At 44.2% G+C, this 18707-nt stretch overlaps 2 protein-coding genes across 2 annotated transcripts in view; one reads left to right on the top strand and one right to left on the bottom strand.

Moving 5' to 3' along the window:
- Window positions 1-18707, bottom strand: part of TNFRSF19 (TNF receptor superfamily member 19) — a 501102-nt gene that overhangs the window by 101508 nt on the left and 380887 nt on the right. The gene's annotated exons all lie outside the window — the stretch shown is intronic.
- On the top strand, window positions 2515-12414 carry AMER2 (APC membrane recruitment protein 2). The gene is made up of 2 exons (XM_052671196.1): window positions 2515-3369; window positions 3544-12414. Exons 1-2 carry the CDS (start codon window positions 2544-2546, stop codon window positions 4422-4424), a joined length of 1707 nt encoding a protein of 568 aa, XP_052527156.1. The 5' UTR covers window positions 2515-2543; the 3' UTR covers window positions 4425-12414.

Here is an 18707-nt window from a genome sequence, read left to right as displayed (position 1 = left end):
AGACAGCAGTGAATGCTTTGTTGAAAGGGCATGTTAACCAAAGCACGTCATGAGTTCATGCTGAATTCACAGATGTCTTCATGTTAAAACAAAATATTATTATTAAAAAAAAAAAAAGGAACCTTTAATTTGTCCCTTTCAAAATCCAGTGCTTTGATTTTTCATTTTAAAATGAGTATCCATTTCCAAAGGTACTTCAAGATTATTTAAATCACATATTAAAAAGTGGAAAAGGATTAAGAAGAAAAGTGTAGAAGAATTCAATTTGTCAAAACACTTCTTAAATAGTAATTTCAGACTGACCCCAAGTCACTTTCTTCCATTAACACTTGGATTTTAAGTTGACTGAAAAAAAAAAGCTAAAAGTCCACTCTCCTTTATGGCTGCAAATATTCACACACACAAAAAAGAAGAGGGCACAATAACTTGTCTGTTCCTGTACAGCTGTGAAGCATTAAGTCATCTGGCCTCATCCTTTTGTCTCTCTCTATCCCACTCCTTTGGACTCACTGTTTGAAGAAAAAATGATATAATGTAAGGAACTGGTGAAATGTAGCAAATCACCAGAACATAAAATTGCAGAAAGTCTCTAAGTCCATCAATTTGGCCAACTCTTATTTATTAAATATTCTGTCCACATTTATACAAGGCATGTGACCAGGTTTTGTTCTACCAATTTTTCAAAGGACATACGGGTATTTGCATCTGCAGAAGAAGATTTGATACTTTCTCTTTTTTATCGAGTTTCATCCATTTGACTAGAGAGCAGTTAACATCCCACGTGATGGGGTTTGATGGAGGCTCAAAGTGACCTCCTGCCTCCATGGCTTCTGGGTGCTATGCAGATGGATGCAGTGCACACTGTGCAATGTAACTCAACACTCTTCCAGCCACAGTCTGGGCTTCTGTCTCATTTGTCCTTTCCTCTATCTCTAGCAGAAGGCAGGAGATACACGTATGTTGAATTATGTGCTCATATTGCTCTTAACGAACAAGCAGCGACTGAATGAAAATGGAACTTTTAATAAATGAACAGAAGAAGGGCTAAAATCACTGGGTAAATCATTCACAACCTGCCCTAGTGGGGAAGTGCAATGAATGTCCCATGTTACAGAAAGAAAATACAGCTCATTCTTCCAAGCAGTGAAGTCAATGAACGCAAAACCTTTTACTAACTTCAGAGGCCAGAACCTAGCCCCAAACCAGAGGGTTGACATACAGCTCTTCTCTTGTAGGTCTCAATTGTGCTTAGAACTGCTTAAAAGCCAAGAGGATTGTTTCTGTTTGGAGGGCCCCAGACTAACTCTGTACACTGGTCACTGGACAACCAGGTTATGTAGGTTATACCAGCTTCAGCTGAGAGCAGCTCTCCCACAGCCAGGTGTGGTGCACTGCTCTTAACTCAAAATTGCTCTGCCTTGATAGTGATAGCGCCACCAAACCAGTTTGGAACTCTGAATCACAGAGTCACAGGATGGTCAGGGACCTCTGGAGATTAACTGGCCCAACCCCTGCCCACGACAAGGACACAGAGCAGGGCGCTGGGGGCCACTTCCAGAAGAACACGTCAGGCCAGGTTAATTTCATAGAATCACAGAATGTCTTACGTTGGAAGTGACATTAAAGATCATCAAGATCCACCTCTGTTATGGGTGGGGTTGCCATCCACCATCTCAGGCTGCCCAGAGCCCCATCCAACCTGGCTTTGAGCACCTCCAGGAATGGGGCACCCACGGCTCTCTGAGCAGCCCCTGCCAGTGCCTAACTGCCCTCTGAGCAAAGAACTTTTTCCTAACATGAAACCTAAATGCCTCCACTTTTAGTTTAAAGTCAAGCCCCCACGTTCTATCACTATCAGACCACATAAAAAGACAGCCCCCCTCCTGCATGTAAGGTCCCTTCAAGTACTGGAAGTCTGTGATTAGGTCTCACCAGAGATGCCACCACTTCTGGTGGCAGCGGACCGTGGCCACGAGTGGGGACTGTGACCACCCGAGTGGATGTGGGGGTGCGGGTAAAGCCTTGGAAGGTGGGCTACCAGCCCACAGAACCTCCCACAGCAAGAGGGTGAGCGGCCACCGCTCCCCTCCAGCCACCGGCGATGGGGACACGCGGCGATTGGGAAAAGGAGTCCCGAGCACCGCAGAGAGAAAAGGGTCGCGAGGCTGTGCGGCACCAGGGCTTCTCTCAGCGCCCGGCGGGACGCGTGAGGCGAGAGCCGCGCAGGACCACACGGGTTAAGTTATGTAAGCCGTTTGGGGAGGGGTGGACGAAAGGGGCGCTGCCGGCGTGGCTGCGGCGGCTCAGGTTGATTGAGGGCGGATGACAGCGGCCTGGCGCAGGCCCACGGCGGAGGAAAGCGGCTTAGCCCCCTCCGGGTTGCCATGGAGATAGGCGGGCGGCGGCGGGAGCGGCGGCGGCGGCGGCGGGGCTGTCAGTGAGGCTGCACCGGGCACCGGGCGGCGGCGGCGGAGAGGAGGAGGAGGAGGAGGTGGAGGAGGAGGTGGAGGAGAAGGCCGCGGCGGGGAGCGGCGGCGGCAGACATGGACTCGCACTGCGACTGTGCCGAGCCTCCGGCCGCCGAGCAGCCGTCGGGAAAGATTAACAAAACCGCCTTCAAATTGTTCAAGAGGAGGAAATCCGGGGGCACCATGCCGAGCATCTTCGGGGTGAGGAGCAAAGGTGGGGAGGGGAAGGGCGCGAGCAAGACGGGGATGGTGCGGAGCAGGACGCACGATGGCTTGGCCGACGCCGTGCTGGAGAGCGGCAAGAAGGACGACGGGGGCGGCGGGGAAGCGCGAGGGAAGGATGCTCCGAGCAGGGCGGCCGGCGGCCTCGGCGGCTCGGCCGGCGGCTCGGTGGCCAAATCGCACAGCTTCTTCTCCCTGCTGAGGAAGAACGGGAGGCCGGAGAACGGCAAGGCGGCGGAGAACGCGGAGCAGCGGGCTGGCGGCAGACAAAAGAAGGGGCTGAAAGGGATCTTCAGCAGCATGCGGTGGCACAGAAAGGACAAAAACGGCAAAGAGGAGAGGGGAGAAGCTTCAGAAATCCCGTCCGGTCTTATTATGCCGGGGTCTCTGACTGCCAGCTTGGAGTGCATCAAAGAGGAGACGCCGAAACCTTTGTCTGAAACTCCGAACGGCGCGGGAGACGCCGGTCCCGAGTCGCAGCGGGAGGAGCGCGGCGGGGACGCGTGTGGCTCGGCCGGGGAGCCCGAGGCGGGAGCTGGGGAGTCGTGGGACGGCAGAACTCCCCCCGGAGAGGACCCTGCTGCTGCTGCTGCTGGAAGGAGACTCGAGGAGCTCTGCGGTGAGAGACCGGACCCGGGCGCAGGAGAGGTTGGGACTGCGAAGGATGCGGCCATAACAGGTGACGTTCCAATAACGACTATTCCCCCTGTTGAACCTCACTGTGATAGCGGTCAAGAGACGGCAGCCGCCCCTGACCCTTCCTCTGTTGATCCACCCTCAGAGCAGTCGATTGATCGTATTTGTTTGATGTTTGCTGACGTGACTTCACTGAAAAGCTTTGACTCTCTTACAGGCTGCGGAGATATTATTGCGGACCAGGAGGAGGATGTGGGCAGCGGGAGTGGCGGCTGCGAGAAGAGCACCCCCGGGGCCAGCAAGCTGGGCGCATCCAAGAAGCACCCCACCATGGTTGCCTATCAAGGAGGAGGGGAGGAGATGGCCAGCCCGGACCAGGTGGATGATACCTACCTGCAAGAGTTCTGGGATATGCTGTCACAGACAGAAGAGACTGAAACAGGAGGAAGAGGAGGAGGTGGAGGAGGGACAAAGACAGCCGAGGGGCTGAAGGAGAGCCAAGGTACTGAGGGGGCCCAGAACAGAGTGGTGGTGAAACGTGGTGGCCTCAACCAGATCCCCATTCACCTCAACAACAAAGAGGAGCAGAAGGGCAGGGAGAAGGAACAGCACGAAGGTGTCCCAAATAGTGATGAGGGCTACTGGGATTCCACCACCCCTGGTCCTGAAGAAGACAGCACTACAAGCATCCAGAAGGAGACCCTTCCCAGGGACAGCTACAGCGGGGATGCACTCTATGACCTCTATGCTGAGCCTGATGAAAACCCACCAGGAGGACCTCCAGAAGAAGAGGTCACCTGTACGCCACGCTCCAAGCCTGTGTCTCCAATAACGACCACGTGCTCACTGAAAACGCCCTCAAGCACAGTGAAGGACTCCAAAATACCCATCAGCATTAAACACCTGGCATCGCATCCTGCTAGCCATGGAACAGATACCAGTAACAGCCATCACGTTGCACACCATCAGCTGGCCAAAAGTGAAATGCACAGAACAAAAATCCCTGTCTCTAAAGTACTAGTACGCCGAGTCAGTAACAGGGGCTTAGCAGGGACGACGGTGAAAGCTGCCACATACCAGGACAGTGCCAAAAAGTAATTGAAGAGCAGGTGGACATAAAGATAGACAGCAAGATCAGTATGTGAAAATCTGCATAGGAGGCCACAAACAGTGTGTTAATTTTGCATTGCCTGAAGGGAGGAACCTAAAAGGCTTATCTCACTATACTATGTCGGCCTGCACTTCTGAATCAGTATGGCTGAATACAAGAAGACAACTTTTCAAGCACTTTTTTTTTTTTTTTTTTTTTACATTTGTATCTTTTTTCTGCAGCACTAAGTACTGGGGAGGTTCATTTTAAACTGCCTTTGTGAAAGCAGAACTTGGATTATGAACCTAAATGAGTATCTTCCCTCATGCAAAGCAGTGCCACATGTTCTTCAAGGGAGCAAGAGTTACGAAAGGAGCGACATAAGAGGTTCCCCACTACACTTATCTCTTAATTATTCCTGGGGAGGAGTGGGGGGAGGGTGCCTGACGCCAAAAGCAGTGTTTGGTCTGCAAGATGTTGGAGAAAAATACCAAGCAAAAAACAAACAACCTAACAGGTATTTTACCTGATGTAGGAATGAGAGCACTGCTCAGCAGCAGACTTGATTGACTTATGTGCAGTAGCTAATTAAGGAGTTAGGTGGATTTGTCCAACAGGAAAATCTATTTTTGTTTGTCTGTCTGTTTGGTTCGTTTTGATCTGCTCTAATGTAATTGGGTAACAGAGACACCTGACGTAGGTTCAGATGTTTACATCAATACTTGTCCAATAATGCATATAATCAGGTTCAGGGAAACAATTTACTAAATGCCAATATATACACACTGTTCACATTTATACAATAACTTGCTTGCCATTTGTAAATATATACATATTTTAGCAGATTTACTCGATGATACAAATTTTTTTATAGAAAGAAATCACCTGTCTGTATTATCTAGAGTTTAAACAGAAGTTAGTTTTTATAGGTAGATAATTTTACAGTTCTAAAATGATAGAACTTTGTGTAAGTACCTTAAATTAGAGCAAAACTCTGTTTTGTATGGGCTCATGCATCCCCAGTTAAGTAAGTCTGAAGTGCTGATTTAATTCGAGTGGCACATTCCATGTCAGAGCAGAATTTCTGACAGCATTGCCATTGCGAACCTCTATTTTCAGGGGTTTAGACAAAGTTACTCTGGGCTTAAATCTTACAGAGGAGGAACCCAGGAAAGAAACAAGTTTTTTAATTATTATTTTTTAAAATATATAAAATTAGTTTTTGACTATTTAAAGAAAGTCTGGGTTCTTGTTGCTTTTTATTTTCATTCTTAATAATAATTTTACTTAAAGAGATGAAAAGAAATATGGTAGGCTAATGGTCCATGAAATGGTCTGATGAGCTTTGGATCTTATGAGAAATGTATTAATGGTCAGCATGTTTTTGAGTAGTGGCTACTGTACGTGGACACTGACAACATTTCCAAGAAATTTAATAGGGTTTTAATGTGCCTGAGGACATATTTTTATGATACACTGAAAAAGCTCCAAAAATCACTGAAGATTAAAAGCGAATATTATGTATTTACAAAATATTTTGATATGAGTATTTAATCATCAGACCACAGCTAATATAAAATATATGCTCCGGTGTATCTTACAAATAATATACATTTTAAGAATATAAGTCTATATTATGCAGAGAGTCCTAAATTCACGTAACTGAAGCTAATGGGTCTGATCTTATATAGCAGTTGGTTTTACTGTTTCTTAAACTGAAAGAAAGAAAAAAAGGAAAGTAAATATACAGGATATACATTTGAAGGATATTAAGGTTACAGATAAACCATAAAAAGCCAGGAATAACATATAAGTATGTCTTATATGCGTGGTTCACTGAGGTGATGACCTTGTGGTCGCAAGAGGAGAATTGGCATCTGGCTGTGCAGTCACTGCAGGACGGAACACCAAGCTGTGCCACCCCAGTGACTAGGGAGAAATTGTTCTTTTCTGCTCAGTCCCTGTTTTTGTGGTTTGAGTAAGAACCTTAATACACTTCACAGAAGATAATTTTGTATGTCTCCCTTGTAACATACATACGTGTGGTTTCTACATGCCTACTCACACAGACACGTTGTACATATGCATGCCTAGTCAGAGCCCATCTCCTCCCAGCGTGCATGCACACAGGCAGACACACACCCTGCACTCTCACACCTGTGCAAACGTGGCCACGCATGCACACTCCTACGTGCAGACTGAGGGGATGCACCACCAATCTGTTTCACAACACGCTGGTGATGATTGCCTGACAAAGAGGTTTGCGTTTGGCCTAACTCTGCTTATGCATTTTAGAAAGTTAAAGCTAAAATACCCTCAAAAGGTTGGATGTACAGAGCGTTGAATGTTATCCTACTGTTCAGCCCTAAGCCTAACATCCTTTTTTCTGTTCTGTTTCCATGTGACTATAAGGAGCATATCTTTCCTTGCATGACAGCTCTGCTGAAAAATCATAGTTCTCCATTATGTTTGGCGGACAGATTGTACAGGGAGATTCTATAGGGTACTGGAAGTGGAGAGGGAGGGAGGATGCGGTGGGCTTGGGTAATACACAGAACTGGAAGCACTGATTGCAGGAGTATCAGTGGTGCTTCTTTGAATCACTAGAAGGTATCAGCTGCCATTTCTGCAGGACTTGTCTGTGGCAAATTATTCCTTGTATGCATTTCGTTTGCGTTGTGGCGTGTATGTATCAAGAAACCGATTGACTAACAGTAGACTAGCTCCCTCGCACCTACTGACTAACAAGATCATTAAAATGCTTTGGCTGCCCTTCATTTTCTCTCTCTGTTTTCTGCCCTGTTTTCCCTCCTTCCCCTGCATGCTGGCTGCTCAGTGCTGACCGCCGTGCGGAGCGGGCAGCCCTGGGCTGGAGCCCAGCATGGGGTGGGAGCACATCTGTGCTCACCTGCCAGGCCAGGTGCTCTCCGGTCATTTCTGTCATGTCCCTGTGTAAGTATGTCCTGTAGATCCCTTGGTGGTTCGTTTGGCTGCTTGCTGTGTACATATTTTAAGGACAATCATATCCTTAAAAGGAAAATGGGAAAGTAACTGTGGTAGGGCGTCAGTGTTTTGAACCATTGTGACACGCTGACACTGATTCAGGGTAATGGTCGTGTGAGAGAAAAATACAATGTAATGCTCGGATTAACTTTATATTTATAAAACTCACTTTTGTCTTTAAGCCATCTATGTTAATCTTCCAAAAGGTAATTGAAAATGTAATATTTACTAGGGCTTTCAATTGTTGTGGAAATATTTGTATAACTCTGCACAATGCCTGAAACAATCATTGAAAGGAAGTTCAAAGGCTTTCTTTGCACCTGTATTTAATTCCTGAAAGATCCCTGTAAAATACTGTGAGATGCCTAATAACAAACAGTTAATGGCTTGCTGGATTTAAAGGCTGAGACACACGGAGGTAGAAGTCCTGAGGCATTCTGTGGTGCTTTGCATCCTTATTTATATTACTGTGTTCAGGCATATATTTTCCCTGGCTTCAGTAGGCATCGAGGTAGAAGTGTTCTGAGTCCCAAAGATAACGTTCCCCATTCTGTAACAGTTTCAATTTCCTTAAAGAATACTTTTGTTTACTTGTTTTCTTTGTTGTTTTGTGGTCCAAGTGATGCTTTGTAATTACCAGCTTGTATGTCATTCATAAAGGATTTTATAGATCAGAACTTGGCATCAGTTCTATATACTCTTTGCACTTCCAGGTCACTGCTGATTTGTATGTTCTTAGGCTGTTTCTATATATTGTGTAGCGTTTTTAGCTATCTACTGTGATTTCAGTGGTATACATTCCTGTCCTATATATATCAGCACAAGAGATTTCCCTTTTTTAGCATGAAATGATGTTTTTGTGGACTTCTTTTGTTATCTGTGCTATACGTGTGGCCTGCACCAGACATAAAGGCTCTTACATTACCCGTAGTGCATTTTGCTCTTGCCAGTAATAGGACTCAAATCCATGTAACAAATTTCAGAAGAAATTACATGACTAGAATAAGAAACATCTATGTTCGTTATTACTCCATCAATCAGCAGCACTTCCTTCATCCACTGTGAACATCCTTACCATCATTCAGGGTAGTAGAGGACTGAATTTTAAAAATTACGTGCACAGATGTACACTATGAAAATTAATTCACTGATTATTTTTTAATGAATCTCTTACTAAATTATTTATCTAAGCTAAGCGAATATTGCACCAAAGTCTTCAAATCATCTGATACAGATGGCATTTTCAGTAAGATGCTATCAGTGCTATCAGATGAGCCAAATTAACGGGCTTTGCTTAGCAAAGCAAACCCTAGTTGTTTTTTAGATCTGTAGTGCTGAACGAGCTTGCAGATCAAAGGGAGCCATTGATTCTGCTACGTGGCCATGCTCTGAGGTTTTTTTTTGCCTGCTCTAATGGACTACTTTCAGAAAAGGCTTTTCAGCAAGATAATGGTACAGACAGTTCACGGTAACAATAGCCACTTATAAGGCACATGGTTATCTAACAGTGATAATAGGGGACTTCAGGCAAGGTGGCCTGGAAATGTATTTTCATGGTTATCGATATGAAAGGCTAAGGCTTCTGTCTCAGAAACCAATTTGACAACAATTAAAGATGTTGCAGGATTGACTCTTGGCAGAGCTTACACGTGACAGTTTCTGCAGTATTTTTTTTTCTAAGTTTGGCTTTTCCCTTTTTTATTTTGATTTTGGTTTATGCTTTGTTTTTGTTTGTTTTGCTTTGTTTACATTTTCATTACAATGACACAGCCCTATTTGTCCTGGCAGAACTGCACAACAACTGACTCATCTGAGAGCTGCTGCCACTCGTCCTTTGGTAGCCTGGGACTGCTCCCCGTGCAGCATCCCTCCCTTCCACTGTGGGTTTCCCTTCTGATGGTTCACATGCTGTTTGCTGTGGGCAGAAAGCATCCAAATCTGTCGCACTGATTGCTTTCAGAGGTAGCTGATTTTTAGTCTGACTCATGGAAATTTTTTAGATCGTCTTTAGTTCACATCTTGTCTTCTATGTGGGCATCTTGGTTGGAATGGTCGGTGTTGATTTGGTGTTTTCTAAGTCCATTACTTGTAAAGGGAAACAGAAGAACTTGCCTTATGCAAAGGGATATGCCATATGCAAAGAGCTATAACCACTCAAGCCACAACCTGGGGGCCTTTACTCCTGCAAAAGCAAATTGTTAAATCTCTTCCTACCTTGGGGAGCTTCTCCATCCAAGCTTATTGCCTAGGAACACCTTCTCCAACCCCCTCCCCCCCCCCCATCTCTTGTTCTCACTCAACTATACTGCACTTGGTTGGGAAATGGAGATTTTTACCCTACCCCTCCATCACTCAAAAGGAGGAGCTGCTGCCAATGTGGTTTTCAAAAGGGCTTTACTCCTTGTATGGAAAAAATGAATTTGCCTTCAGAACAAGCAGCACAGATACTTAAAATGTGCTGTGTGATCTCATACATGTGGGTGAGGATGCTGAGTGATATTTTACAGAGTGGCACATATCCTTCCACTTCTCTGTTGTGCGCAATTTATCAAATCTAGCAGGGATGCATGTCACACGTGTGGAAAAGCCTGGAGGCTGTTTGTTATGGAGGCAGTTCCCAGATTTTTTTTATCTTTGCTAAGAGCTGCTTTTCTTTTTTCCTTTCTACATATGTTTAAATAAATAGACCCAAAGGTGTACTGGAGAGGGGAAAAGGTTCTATACTTCACAGAGCAAGTGAAAACGGTTCTGTTAAGAATTCTAACAGCAGTGGCTAAAGGAAGATTGCTTTGCCTGTAATATCACATCCAAGTGATGCTCTGAGGTAGAAGCTAATGCAGGTATGGCCACAGAGCCAGAAAAGCAGCCTCTGCCAACACAGTCTGACGATCTATTTCTAAGCCAAGCTAAGTTCTGCTGTGGCAAAGCTTCCACTGACTCCATTAGGAGCTGGAGAAGGTTCTTAATCTCTTAATCTTGAAGGAAACAGGAAGTGTTTCTTAAATAAGTCTTCTCTATTTTAGAAGATAAACATTATTCGGGTGATTGTGCAGTCTTTAATATTAGTGTAGTTATACTTCCACTGATTTGAATGCAAAACATGTCTTTCTATTGTTTTTCTGTTTTAACAAGCAGCCACTTCTGTACAGCCAGTGCTCAGCATGTTTAAATTGCAGTTAACACAATCATTGTCTTCCTTAATTTAACTTCTGATGGCAAAAACAGGACCAGATCCTTTCCAGAGCACTAAAATCCCTGCTTATGATGTCTTTGCTCTTGTTTTATTTTTTTTTTTTTAATATGGTAACTGATTATGCCTCCTTTAATTGTTTCATAGCAACATCTTAGATTTGTTTTAAGGGAAAGCAATGCCTACAGATTGAATGGCAAGAACTTGAACAGATTTTTATTGTTTTGGATGATATTGCATCAAAACAGTTGCTATTTCAGTATCAGGTTGCTTCCACGGGCTCTTTATGCAGAGGCACTGGAATCTTTGAACATAATATGCTCATAAAAGAACATTGGCTACCTCTGCTTTGAATTAAGCCTGACTTATAGTGTAAAAGCTATGCATCTGGTGATGTTTCTCAGTTCATGGCAGCAAACCCAAGGGTCTGGCCCAGCCCACCTGTACCCCATGGGCTGGGGGAGCAAGGCACTTAGCTTAGATACTTCCACACCCTCTGTAGCCCATGACCACTGCATGGTATGTTTGGTTCTCATTGCATCAGGGATGTGCAAAGATCTGTGCCCTGGCAGGGTGGTGGGGGCTGCCCTCATGGCCAAGGACAAGCTGCGGAGGGAGTGTAGTGGGATGAGACAGCCTCAAATTCTAGGTAGGGGGCATGCACCTTTCTGCAGCACCTGATGTTACCCCGCTTTCCAAAAGAGAAAGCATGATTAAAGCTGTTGCCTTCATGTAAAGATGAAGTAAATGCTCTGCTGTGAGATGGCAAGCAACAGCTCTGCCCACCAGTGTTCCCACTGAAATAAGTGGCCCTGTTAGCAGTGTTGGTTGGTATTAAGGCTGAGCAGAGATCCCATAGTTTAGCCCCATCCAAATTTTCCTTGCTATGTTTGTCAGCAGTCTGTCTCAGAAAAGCTCTGGTGTTGTGGCTTGTGGCTCTGTTGAAAGGGAGAAGGAGATATGGAGGTGTTTGGTGGAAAACATAGGTTCAGGAGGTCCAGGAAATAGAGAAGTTCCTCAGTCTGTTATCACAGCTCAGCTCTGCTTAAATATCATGGTGTGCCTGAGGAAAACGTAGCAGGGACTGCTCCACGCTGCATCTGACAAACTGATGCTCGTGGGGCTTCCTACGTGCTGAAAGGGACAGATGTGTCCTGTTAGAAGTCACTTCATCTGTTTTTACTGGATGTGTTATAGCTGACAAATCATTGCTTATTACAATTTTCCCCTGTATTTTTTGTCGACCATCCCCAGCAAGGCAGCATGTGACCGATTCAAGATAATGAGCGAGGAAAGCCAGACCTCTCTGCTCTTGCCTAAACGGTTTGCCAATGATCTGACTAGGCTGTGCACCAGCTTCTTCAGAGTGAAAGATCAGAACACCCCAGGGGGTGGTTCTGTACCAGATTGTTAGGCGTATCTTCTCCTTTCCACCTCTGCAAACTTTGATGAATACGTGTCTCCTTAAATCACTCTATTCTTAACATGTGGAAAACGTAACCGATAGCAATAGATGACTTTTTTCCCTGGCAACTCACGAGGATATATTAATCAATGTTTGTTTTATTTTTAATTCTGTAAATATTTATTTTGTTACTCTGCGTATTTATTGGCACTGGTTCTGGTGTTTGCTTATGTGTCATTGTAAATGTTGATGGTTTCAGTAGTCTTGCTTCTAATGAATGTAAGGAACTCAGACTAACTGCACTTTTTTTCCATTCAAAAATCTTACAGTGAAAAACATTCCCACTGTCATATTACGTGTTATAATGAATACAGTTAATAAAATTGGTTGTCACTTTTCACTGATGAATGTGGAGGTTACTTTTTGATGTTTGAATTAAAGATAGAGTCGATCTACTCAGTGCACTGGAAAATACGAGGCTTTTGAAAGCAAGAATCAGGGAACGATATCCCCAGAATAGCACAAAGTACATGCACATGTATGCAGTTTCATTTTAATGTAGAAATGCCTGTAGCAGTTTTACTAATAGCATCACAAAATAACTAGATTGAATTTGCTACTAAGGGGAGGGCTTTCACAAATCTGAGTGAGGTTTGGTCTTCCAGTTCTTCTGTTTCGTCAGCATGTTTTTATTTTGTTAGGTTTTGTTTGCTTTGCTTTTAAGTCACTAAGACAATGGAAATGTTCTGGATTTTGTTCTATTTTTCAAATCACCTTTGCTTCCTGCTTCTCCTAGTCAGGAAGCCAGCAGGGATGCTGGTTCTCTTGGCATGCATCAACTCTGGAGCCACAGTTCTGGCATAACAGCTAGAAAACACTACTGCCACTGAAAGCTTTATTTCTTGCCTTTAAACCTGGGGCTTGACTACTATGAATGTGAAGTGATATTTTTTAGAATTCTGATTTGCAACTTTCTCTACATTTCATGCCTTTCAAAGATACATTTTGCACTTGCATCAGTTTGGTTGCAACCTTCGCATTTATTTTCTTCATTGAGCTGAGTTTCAAAAAGCCTCCCCCATGCTACTACTTGTCTATTTAGATACTGAACCTGACAGAATAAGAACTGAAATAAAATCTGCTCAAACATTTTTGAGGAGCAACAAAACAAAAGGTATGAGAAAGCTCATTATGCAAGTAAGGAGCAGGACATGGTGACATGGTATACATTGACCCTATATTTGTACAAGCATAACATTTCTTTCCAGTAGCTGGAATGAGACTGAAAAAAGGTTTTCCCTGTGATTTAGTGCATAAGCAATTTTACATTTAGGCCTTCTTGGCCTATGTTCCCTGTTGCACTTTTGTGTTTTACCGTACACATCTGGAAGTAAAAGAGTTGTTGAATAATTATTCCCTGCTGCAGAAGATTGCCTGGTGACTGCATTGCTTGTGTCCAAGCACAGCTACTGGTTCTTGAGGGGCAAAGGTGTTGCAATGAAGTGTAGAGCAAATGTACAGCAACCATATGAACCTTGGAAACTGCAGATGTGTGATGTGGCTGTTCTGTGAAACCAGGCTACAGTAGGTGGCAGATCTGTTGTGATAGACAAAAATTGAGAAAAGTGACAAAAACTCCTTTCTGAAATTAAGATGCTGAGTTTCTGTTATTCAGCTAACGGTCCCTGCCCACTTGAAACCCAGGTCAATCCCAATAGCACAACTCTGTGATATTTGTGGCCATTTACTAAAAAAGTGGAATCTCCAAAATGTTTGCAACTGAAATAATGGCTTGGAAATCTCCCTCTGGCCATTCGCTGAAGTTGAATGCTCCATTCTGCTAAGTTATCAAGTGAGAGAACATTCTTGACTTCTAATAATTGGTAAGGAATACTGACCAGGCAACTGACTCTGAGTGCCTATTAGTCTCATTTTAAATAATCTCCCATGAATCATGGTATTTTTCCCTTCTGAAGTGATCATACAGAAATTATTTTCTAGGAGCTCACACTGAGCATAGGCCTGCTCCTACCTACCACATTGCACATCTGCTTCCAATTAAAATCATTCCACAGCACCCCAAGGGGGATGTGGAAGAGAGGCTCAAACGTTTCTGCAAGGGGTTATTTCAGCAGCCATGGCTGCTGCTGTGGCAGATGAGAAGTAAGAACCTGCTTCATCTTTAACGACATGTCACCTTTTACTCTGTGAAGACCCAGAGCACTTGGCTGAGGTGCTCAGATGCTGGGAACAGGAGGTCTCTTGTTCTGACTAATGAGGAGGACTCATCCTTGAATGCTACGTATATTCTTCTAGCTTAAGAAGAATGATTGTTTTGAAAGATAAGACAGAAATGGAACCGCTAGATACCATTTTAAATAGAACAAGACGAGTGCAAGGAGGAAAAGACTGGAGCCTGTTGAAGTATATCTCCTGCTGCTACTTCAAAGACTAACAGATAGTCTGTGCTAATAACAACCTGTGCACTGTGGTGAGAGTCAGGGACGGGCCCTTCTTCCAGCTGTTGGTATCATTTGGAATTCATAGGCCACTTGGACAGAGGAGTGAACTCAGATCTGAGTGAAGATCTAAGTTGAAGCCCCAAATAAGCAGAATTTGACTGGTTACAGGTGCAGAAAGCATCATAGAGGTGTGCAGTGATGGGAGATGTTGAGGCAGCTAAACTCAGGGCAGCCAGGAGTCATGTTGTCAGAGATGTTCTTGCCTGCTTCATGGGGTGGTGGTTCCTTGAGGTTTCTTTGTGTATCAGAGTGCTTCAAGAAGTAAATGAAGACATATTCTTCACTTTCACATCTGTAATGTGGGATAGAGGCACTTTTCTATCTCACAGGAATACTAAGGGAAGGGTTTATGCTGTTCGGGCTGTAATACAGATGCTGGAGTAGTGAAGGCATTACAGATACTGTGCTATATCAGACAGTGGAACTGGTGGGATATTTACATGGTGTTCTCCAGCCACAAGCTACAAGAGCATGGGAACAAGCTGTGCTGAGCTCCTTGCTCAGGGCTGAGAGCAGGCAGGGCAATCTGTAGAAACAAGCAAACAGTATATTAAGGACAGAAATTGCACCAAATCTATGCGTCATGTAAAGCATATCTGTTTCATTCCTGCCCTGCTACATTTGATCACCTGTAAAGATGAAAACATAACCAAATTTTGCAATAAAATAGTTTTGAATAAACACAGTCAATGTGTCTCAGTAAAAAATCTGACCTTGATTATGTCTGCGAAGATACAGATTAAAACCTCAAGTAAGCACAGAAAACATGTATTCTGTTAAAAAAAATCAAAGCATCAAAAAATATAGTGGTAATGAAAATCAGATGGTTTGTTTGAGTATTACTTTAAAACAGTGACATTCAGGAATCTAGTCAATCTTGGTGTATTGTTATAGTAGGAATATATTGGACCTACCTCTGTATTTCTCTCAGTTTCTACCCTTCACATTCTGCTCTAATGGTGTTTTTTCTATTGACAGATAACAAGTCACACAGAAGTGTAGCACTTACAGTGAAGAAATTAGTCCTGCTATTCTTCTGTTTATAGACATCATTTTTTCCCTGTGATAACAAATTTAACTTTTCATCTTTCTAATTAAACCAAATCCAGTCATTATCATGCCACATTTAGCATCTGATTTTGCAGTCACTGCATCTGAACAGGTTCATTCAAATCAGTAAGAAATGCTCCTATGCAACAAATGCATGAGGGATGCAGAGCTGCCTATTGCTTTCTCAGAAGCCTAGAATATTTACGTCTGTGATCACTGCATGATGTTGAACTTGCCTGTTGTTGCTGTTTTTTTTTTTTCTTTCCCCCATAGGTTCTGACAGAAAATCCCATCAATGTGCAAGTTATATATAAAAACACTTGGACCAGATTACATGGTTAAGTTGACTTGTCTGTGCTGAATCCTAATTCTCTCTCAAGATGTAACATGTATTCAGACCGATTTAAAATAAATGACTGTATCAGAAAACAGAACAGACATCAGAGCACAAGCACAAAGGCAAATGTCAGCTCCTGGCTCTGAAACAACCGGGATTCTCAGTCTGAGCCATGAAACCTTACATTTCTGCCTGAGCTCAGGCAAACACTCAACACTATTTATAGCACAGCCTTTTACTACCCTTCTGTTAGAATGGGCTTCATCGGAGGATTTACATGACTAACCAAAAGCAAAAGCCTTTTGTACTTTGTTTCCATAAGAGAAGACCAGTGTGAAGCTGATGTTCACTGGGCTGAACTGCAGAAACTATCAGTTACTAGAAAACCAATTACTAATTCAAAGGCATCTGTTACCATGGCATAGGTCTCCTCTTCCTTCTCCATGCCTCAGATTTAAGATCAGTGATGGGAGCTTAGGGAAAATTCAAAGAGAACAGTTCTTACCATTCTGTAAGATAAAATGCATAGTCAAGGAAGACTGCATGGTTTCGCAGTAACTAAGGCGTAAAGGGTAAAGACCTCAGAGATGGCTCTGAACCAATAAACAGCACAAAAGACTCCTATTAGTAAATCAAGAGCCCAATGTGCTCTGGTTTCTCCTTTGTATCTCCCTTTGGGCCACAAAGTTACTGTTCATGCCAAGGACAACAACTGGCACAAGGTGATTATTTTAGATTCTGCTACATACCCTGAAGTCCCATGAAAATGAAAACCAACCCTCCCTTCACCCTCTGTTCCAGTTTCCACAGGCTGGGCAGGCCTACCAGCCAGTCCTTATCCTTTCGTCTTGCAGTGCCAGCTGCAAGCAGACTTTCCCTAGAGAAGCCACACTTTCACAGAACCGTGCCTCTTCCTGCCTTCCAGATGGCAGCAAGCTTTTTAACAAGTTCCCCAATTTCTCTTTCCCCACTGGGACTTCATTTCAGTGTTATCTTGTCACCTCTGTTTCTCTCCAGTTGGATGATGTGCAGGAGCATGTCATGTAATGTTTCCTTCAGGGGCTACTGACCTGTAGTTCCCATGGCAGTTTCAGACTTCCCCGTGGAGAAGTGCAGCAAGCAGTGAGGATGGCTGATGCCCTGATGGACCAGGAGCAGACCTGGCTGCCAAGCAGAAGTTAGGATCACTTTGTTGAGGTTTGCAGGCTGCTTGTTGCCTTATCATGATCTGCATCACTAAACTGACTCCTCTCATCCCTAGAGCTTTTCCACAGGGCTTCATGAGGCTTCCCAGCACTGTTACGGGGCTGTTTGACATAGCTGGGAAGAAGGAGGAAAGCTGGAGAATGGCAGAGGACTGCAGTCAGGTTGTGACAGTCTTTTGCAGATGTCCTCTGTGATCTTTCACACAAAACTCCATCTCTTTGCTTTTTCCACCTCTAAAATGGAGCTGATGGTGATCCTGTTGCAGGAGAAGCTTTGCAAAAAAGATTTTTTTTCAGATTGTACCCCACTGTCTGTAAAGTGATGTGAGATATGGATAGGGGCATAGTGCAATAACAGCTTTTTCTCATCTGCCAGCCTTCCCAGATTCACCAAGGGTGAATCAGGCTATAACTTGATTAAGAAAGGAGATGAAAAACTCATTTCTTTTCTTTTTTCTTTTTTTCTTTTTTTTGGTCATAGGATGACAGTTCTAAGTCCCCAGCATGACGATGTAGCCATAGAGAAACCATTGAGTTGCCTTTTCCTCTACCCGACTGTAATACTGTTGCTCTCAGGGCTCCCAAAGTAGCCTTCCAGCTTCCTCCTTGCTTTGCTGGAGGGGAATGGGAGAAGAAGGGTGTTGAGGGAAATTGGCAACATCATGGAGAAGAGTTAGAGGGGTGTTCCAGTTCTTCCACAGTTGAAGTGAGAAGATGCTGCTAGTATGCCTTAAACCCTTTGATACATCTGTCAGATCTGGCTACAGATGCTCTTGACACCAGGTGGCATTTCTGCAGGGTCCTGCCTACTACTGCAGACTCTCTACTTTTCTGAAATCAGATGAAAAACACTGGGCTAGGAAGTAATGCCAGTCACAGAAGGATATTTTACTTCCTCCCTCACTTCCACTTTTTGACTTAGAACAGCAGCAAGTTATTCATTTCTCCCACTATGCAGTCAGAAAGCAGCTATCATTGACATCTGTCTGATAAGCCAGGTATTAAGCCTCAGAAAGTGACTCAGTGATCTCCGAGGAGACTCCACAACTTCTCTGGGCAACCTGTGCTAGTGCCCCATCACCCGCCAGAACTGCTTGCTGGTGTTCAGATGGAACCTCCTGTATGCCATTTTGTGCCCACTGACTCTTCTCCTGGTACTGAGCACCACTGAAAACAGCCATGTTATAATCTCTTTGCAGCCCTTCCTTTTGATATTTGTAAACACTTCCAAGGTTCCCCCAAACCTCCTTTTCTTCATCCAGAACAGGAGTTATTTTCCAGAAGTATCACAGGCCACAGCACTGCCAGAACCACATTGGAGAAAGGTGCTGGGGTTGGGGACTGTCTGGACTCAGTGCTGTCCCCACAGTGAGGGGACTCACAAGCCCTCAGGCTGTGCAGTATGGATTGGTGCTTGGAGATGTTGGAGGGGTGTCGGGAGGGATGGACAAGTTAATTCCTAAGGAGCTGCAGTGCCAGCTTACTCTGCCTCAAACTGGTGCATAATGGCCTGAAAGGGCTCACAGCAGATGTAGCGAAGTTGATGCTGCCTGTCGCTGTCACACAGAGCAGAGCTCAG

This window comes from Tympanuchus pallidicinctus, unplaced genomic scaffold (genome assembly GCF_026119805.1).
Source record: "Tympanuchus pallidicinctus isolate F22 unplaced genomic scaffold, pur_lepc_1.0 scaffold11, whole genome shotgun sequence".
Taxonomy (NCBI): Eukaryota; Metazoa; Chordata; class Aves; order Galliformes; family Phasianidae; genus Tympanuchus; species Tympanuchus pallidicinctus.
This window is presented reverse-complemented; position numbering and strand designations above follow the sequence as displayed.

Excerpts from the sequence above, each read along its gene's own strand:
- AMER2 (XM_052671196.1), top strand. The coding sequence starts at position 2,544 with ATGGACTCGCACTGCGACTGTGCCGAGCCTCCGGCCGCCGAGCAGCCG. Across the intron at positions 3,370-3,543 it reads GAAGGATGCGGCCATAACAG|GCTGCGGAGATATTATTGCG; the intron begins GTGACGTTCCAA and ends ACTCTCTTACAG.